At 39.9% G+C, this 6,575-nt stretch overlaps 1 protein-coding gene across 6 annotated transcripts in view; it reads left to right on the forward strand.

Annotated features, from left to right (window-relative positions):
* The window catches only part of LOC107674828 (inner centromere protein A), a 37,610-nt gene that overhangs the window by 18,846 nt on the left and 12,189 nt on the right, over positions 1–6,575 (forward strand). For 4 of the 6 annotated variants that reach the window (XM_016468933.1, XM_016468932.1, XM_016468936.1 and 1 more), the window contains 8 exons: positions 2,377–2,978; positions 3,174–3,225; positions 3,342–3,414; positions 4,003–4,132; positions 4,230–4,257; positions 4,345–4,432; positions 4,661–4,798; positions 4,932–4,949. In XM_016468933.1, the coding sequence (XP_016324419.1) occupies positions 2,377–2,978; positions 3,174–3,225; positions 3,342–3,414; positions 4,003–4,132; positions 4,230–4,257; positions 4,345–4,432; positions 4,661–4,798; positions 4,932–4,949 (1,129 nt within the window). The remainder of the gene's footprint in view (positions 1–2,376; positions 2,979–3,173; positions 3,226–3,341; positions 3,415–4,002; positions 4,133–4,229; positions 4,258–4,344; positions 4,433–4,660; positions 4,799–4,931; positions 4,950–6,575) is intronic. The other 2 variants (XM_016468937.1, XM_016468935.1) reach the window with 2 other exon arrangements.

Raw genomic sequence — 6,575 nt, forward strand, 5'->3', positions numbered from 1 at the left:
CATCTATGACAGACTTCAGCAGGTTTCACTTTAAAATCAGCGCTGTCTCTTTAAAACCTGATGCATATGACGTGGATCTGACATCCGATTTTCTCCCAACTCTTTACGGTCATTTAAGACTTTATAACTCATTTAAGACCACGTTTACAAGGTAACTCGCCAAAACCGCGCATTTTGTTGACATAATTGTGTGTTTTCGTCCGTTGAAGCGCTACTGGTGAGCTGTCTGAAATGTGCATCTCAAAAAAATTAGAATATCGTTGGAAAAGTTGAGTTTTTTTTGTAACTTATTTCAAAAAGTGAAACTTTCATATATTCTAGATTCATTACATGTAAAGGTGAAACATTTCAAAAAGTTTTTTTGTTTTAAAGGGGGTCATATGATGCGATTTCAATTTTTCCTTTCTCTTTGGAGTGTTACAAGCTCTTGGTGCATAAAGAAGATCTGTAAAGTTGCAAAGACTAAAGTCTCAAATCCAAAGAGATATTCTTTATAAAAGTTCAGAGTCAGCCACACCTACCTAAAACGGCTCGTTCTAACACGCCCCCACATGTCTACGTCACGATGTGGGAAGCTTTGCATAATGCCGCCCAAATGTTCGCGCAAAGAAAGAAGGCGTAACTTTTATTCTCGCTGTAGTATTGTTGCTGCCGCCATGTCGTGAAGACGTGTTTGTGTTCTGTGTGTTTTGTGAAAGCGAAACTACTTTGTTTGGCCTTCCAAAAGAGAACGATATCTCACGTGTGGTTGCCGCAAGCCCGCCGGGCCGCGCCGTTCTCAAGCCCGCCCACCACCGCTCACTCAGGCCCGCCGGCCTCCGCATAAACACATTTCATTACACCAAATACACAAAATAATGTTCTTTTTAGCAACATCATATGACCCCTTTAATTTTGATGATTAGAGCTTGCAGCTCATGGAAGTCAAAAATCCAATATCTCAAAATATTAGAATATTTCCTAAGATCAATAAAAAAAAAAAAAAAGGATTTCCAAAACAACAGTTCAAGTTCTTTAAAGTATGTTAATTTCTGCACTCAATACTTGGTTGGGGCACAAACTCCAGCATCAGTGAGGTGTGGCATGAAGCGATCAGCCTGTGGCACTGCTGAGGCACTATTGAGTCTTCTGGCTGCATTGACTTTGGACTTGATAAAACACAATAGACCAACACCAGCAGACGTCACGGCTCCCCAAATCATCACTGACTTCAGAAACTTCACACTGGACTTGAAGCAGCTTGAATTCTGTGCCTCTCCAGTCTTCCTCCAGACTCCAGACTTTGATTTCTGAATTTCTTATTTATTTTTTTTATCTGAAAAGAGGACTTTGGACCACTGAGCAACAGTCCAGTTCTTTTTCTCCTTAGCCCAGGTAAGATGCTTCTGACGTTGTTTCTGTTTCAGAAGTGGCTTGGTAGCCCTTTTCCTGAAGACGTCTGAGCGTGGTGACTCTTGATGCACTGACTCCAGCTTCAGTCCACTCCTTGTGAAGTTCTCCCAAGTGTTTTAATCAGCTTTGCTTGACAGTATTCTTAAGCTTGCAAACATCCCTGTTGCTTGTGCGCATTTTCCTACCCAATTTCTTCCTTCCAGGCAACTTTACATTTATGCTTTGATACAGCACTCTGTGAACAGCTGCTCTTTCAGTAATGACCTTCTGTGACTTACCCTCTTTGTGGAGGGTGTCAGTGATTGTCTTCTGGACCATTGCCAAGTCAGCAGTCTTCCACATTATTGTGGTTTCAAAGAACAAGAGATACCCGGAATTTATACTATAGGGATGGTCATTTAATGAAACTCAAATGTAAATATTCTAATATTTTGAGATGCTGCATTTTTTGACTTTCGTGAGCTGTAAGCTCTAATCATCAAAATTAAACAAACTTTTGAAATGTTTTACTTTAAATGTAATGAATGTAGAATATATTTCAAAAAGTGAAACTTTGATAAGTTATAAAGAAAACTTTCACGATATTCAAATTTTTTTAGATGCACCTGAATGTGCATATATTAAATAAAAAATACTAAATATTACAATTGCATTTAAAATGAGATGAGTATAAGAATTTTTTTACAGTACAAATGTAAGATTATAATACTAATATTTATGGCTTTTCTTAATTTTCAAACGTGAAACATCAACTTTTGTTGCTTGTGAACTTCAAGCTTCTCTTTGCAAATCTATTTAACTTCACAAATCTATCTAATTTTGTTATGATTAGTTGTGCAGACCTACGTTCCAGTAGCTCAACAGTAAAGCATGGTGCCAGCACCGCAAAGGTCATGGGTTTGATTCCCAGGAAATGCAAACTCAAATTAGCAGATTTATTTTTCCTCATACAATGTAGTATATGATGTCATTGTCTCTCTGTAGTTTCTCCAAGGGGAAACGCAGCAACCTGCGTCGCTCCTCGGTCCAGATGACCCTGACCACCCTCTCTGAACTCGTTACGCCACACGTGCCGACCGACAGCTCTGAGAGCCTGATGGAGGAACCTTCTCGCCGCACGCGTCGCAACAAAACCACTGCCCCGGCTGAAACTGAACCGGTCAAGCGCAGCACCCGTAACAAAGGTGGCGCCAAAGCTAAGGAGGTGGAAAAAGTGGCAGAGAGCATTCCAGATGTGAATGAAGCCATTGAGGTGCAGGATTCAGGCTCCAATCAGGATCAGATCCTGGTGTCTGAAGCCGTGGTGAAGGTTTCCTCCTCGGAGCGTCTGAGTGCAGATTCGCTGCTGAACGCTGGTGTGTCTCCGGGCCGATCCGCTAATAAAATCCCCATCACTGCATTTGGGTTGCAGACGACACCTCAGGGCTCATCTCGGACATCAGCTCGGCGCTCGCTGGTGGTACGCCGTTCTCTGGTGGGCCTCAGGCATAGCATGACCCAGGAAGCTGTTCGCAGGGCATCCCGGCGTTCTTTTCTGAAGAAGAAAGCCAGACTGGGAAACTCGATCTGCAGCAGCTCTGTCAGTGGTGAGACTTTTACATTTACAGTCACAGCTACAAAACTAAACTCATTGTTTCGCGTCGCCAACTCCAATTGTAATATAATGGTTTGAGATCGGTTTGAATGCCTTAATAGGATTTATTGCTTTATTATTTGTGCTGTTTAAAGTGATTAAGTTTCTTTGTTAGCTTTGTCATCTATATCTTCATTGCTCTTTCCAGAAGACATCTGTATGGATGTTGAAACTGAGGAAATGGAGAACAAAGAAGAACAGTGAGTGCTTTTACTTTCTATTTCAGTTGTTGAATTGTTTCTTCTGGGATTCAAACCCATAACCTTTCAGTTATCAGTCGAGATCTTTTAAACACGGTCTCACTGTTCTGTTTTAGGGTTGATGCACCGCAAATGGTCACTGAACCAGCTTCTGAAACCAAACCTGAACCAGAAATAGTCCAAACTGAGGTGAGAAGAACGTTCTGCTGTGGTTTTTATTTACCTTTGCTAATAAAAGACACAAGAGCCAGATTTAAGGCCCATTCACAGCAAGGACAATAATAAGGATAAAGTTTTCCAAATTTTTCTAAATTTAAGAAAATCGTAACAGAGCTATTACGATGATGTTACGGAGGAACAATATAATTGATCACTTTCAAACAAGTTGATTTGAACAATACAAACATTGACCGCAATCCGATGGACTGGATGATGATGAGATCAGATCTATGTGTGGAGCGCTGGCTGATTTCAGAGTGCTTGTGTATACAAAAAATCTCACTGGATTTTTACAGTTAATGGCAAAATGAATGTTTCGAAATGTAAACTGATATTTCCTACTGACACACTACAGCAAAAGATAGAAATAACTGGCTTAAAACCACTTTTTTTTGTTGGTGAAAATAGTAATGGCCTGAAACTCTTGCACAGTACTCTATATTTATAGTTCTTAGTGTGAACAGGCCATAAGCAAACACCGTTAGTATGATGTTAGAAACTTTTTTTTTTATTGCACATTGCAATTTGTAAATAACTGATGGCTGGGTGATTTCATAGGAACCTGAACCCGAGAAGACTGAAGAAATGGAACCTGAGGTAAAAGACAAACTTCCAGAAGAGATTGCTGAATCTAGCACCACTGAGAACTGTCGCTTCACACGATCCATGGCCCGTACTTCAGAAACGGGTACATGTCTAACAGATCTGCTGATATTAAAAACAGAGCGTGCAATTGGGTTGACAAGTAAGGTTTCAATATTTATCTATTTATTTTCCTGTAACAGATGGAGCAAAATCCAAAGGAGATGGCCGGTGAGCACACTGCTAATTTGTTTTCCTCGTTATAGTTGGTGGATTTATGCCGTATGTTTTCTAATAGTCTTTGTGCTTTTCCATCAGGCCTACGCGTTCAGGCACAAAGCGTCACTCCGCTCAGGAAAGCAACACACCCAAGAAAAAACAATCTCCTCCGAAGAAGTGCCTCACGGTATGAGCATCTCTGACCACCATAATACTGTCCATCCACCAAAACTAATCCATTATGAAGCCACAACAGTCTGAGTCTTGTTGAGAGGAGAAGCTTTCCGCAGAAGTCCACATCGTGGTTGTTTGCATTCTGTAAAAAGGATTTTGAATGATTTCTTGAAGATTTGATTAGCGAGTCTTGGATCGGACCAGACAATCCATTATGTGTCCATTTGTTGTGTCCCTGTAGAGTACTGCTCCACACATGCGATCATTCTTGCACACGGTGCAGAAGAACCAGATGCTGATGATGACGCCTGGGTCTCTGGGCCGCAGCTCCATTATGAAATCCTTCATCAAACAATCTGCCACCAAAACTGACACCAAGGTGAGCAGGGATGTTTTTGTATTTCAGAGTAGTCTAATATGTTTGGTTGCATTGACTATAAATATTTGCTATTGTGCTTCTCCGAGTAGAAGTTATTTAGTTGGTAATTGTACTTCCTGTCTTTCCCCCTCAGTTGGGCTCTGGCTCTGTGGTGAGTGTAAACAGTGAATCAAGACTGAGGTCATTTCCATGTCAGTCACAACTATTTATTTCTGTTTGACCATTCCCGTGTTACGAGTGGCCATTTGTTTGTACTGTTCAAAAGTTTGGGGATGGTAAGATTTTTATTTTTATGGTTTTTAAAGAAATGTTTTTATTCAGCAAGTTTCCATTAAATTGATCAAAAATGACAGTGAAGATATTTATAAATAATAAAAAAACATTTTTATTTTAAATGAATGCGGTTCTTTTGAACTTTATTAATCAAAGAGTCCTGAAAAAAAAGTATCACAGTCCACAACAATTAGGCAAGAAAACTGTTTTCAACATTGATGAGAAATATTTCTTCAGCAGCAAATCAGCATATTAGAATGATTTCTGAAGGATCATGTGACACTGAAGACTGGAGTAATGATGCTGAAAATTCAGCTTTGCATCACAGGAATAAATTACATTTTAAAATATATTCAAATAGAAAAGTTTTCAAATTGTAATATTGTTCTTACAATATTGCTGTTTTTACTTTATTTTTGATCAAATAAATGTAGCCTTGGTGTGAGTATAAGAGACTTCTTTCAAAAAAAGAAAAGTCTTACTGATCCCAAGCATTTGAAAGGTAGTAACTCGTACTGAAATTCATTTAATAGGCACTTTGTCACTAAACTGAAACTGAAATGACACCGTACCATTTAGACTGTCAGATTAACCTCATCATTCAGGTGGTGTGTGGATGTGTGTCTTTGTGGTTGGGGAAGTTCACATTCACCCCTTTTTGTGTCTGAGACATTAGCAAGAAATCTTGTCTGTTTTTACTCATTGTTTCTCACGTAAAGCAAAAAAACCTGTCCTTTATATGTGGTTTAACTCTAGCTTCCATCATCCTTGTTTGAAACCTCAGTCACTCACTTAAAGGGTTAGTTCACCCAAAAATGAAAATTCGCCCATAAATTACTCGCCCTCAATGCATCCTAGGTGTATATGACTTTCTCCTTCCAGACGAATCCAGTCAGAGTTGTATAAAAAAATTGTCTTTGATCTTTCAAGCTGTTTAATGCCAGTCAGCGGGTGTTGCAGTGCATCAGTCCAGAAGAAGTGAAATAAGCGCCCATCCATTAAAAAAAGTCTCACACGGCTCCAGGGGGTGAACAAAGGCGTCCTGTAGCGAATCAATGCGTTTTTGTAAGAAAAATATCCATATTCAAAACGTAATAATCACTTTAATGTAGCTTGCGCCAACAGTCCTACACGGAAGCAGCTCCGGGAGGATGACGTATGAGTTCAGCGCTGCGCATGTGCCGGTGAGTCTCGTGAAAACCAACGTTTGTTAACAGGAGCAAAGAAAGCAAAGTTTCCTTACTGTAGCAAAGGAAAACCAGTCTCCTCTTGGCTTATATCGAAATCCTCTGACATTCTTCTTTACAAATCCTCGTTTTGTACTTCTAATAAGTGATCGTTGTTTTGTTTTGATCTCTCCGCTGCGTTTCCGTGTACGTGTCACTTCTGAGCAGCGCATGCGCAATGCCGACCTCCATACGTCATCCTCCCGGAACTGCTTCCCTTTACAACAGTGAGCGCAAGCTAGATTAAATTGATTATTACGTTTTAAATATGGTTATTT

The sequence above is a fragment of the Sinocyclocheilus anshuiensis genome, unplaced genomic scaffold (assembly GCF_001515605.1).
Source record: "Sinocyclocheilus anshuiensis isolate Anshui unplaced genomic scaffold, SAMN03320099.WGS_v1.1 scaffold941, whole genome shotgun sequence".
NCBI lineage: Eukaryota > Metazoa > Chordata > Actinopteri > Cypriniformes > Cyprinidae > Sinocyclocheilus > Sinocyclocheilus anshuiensis.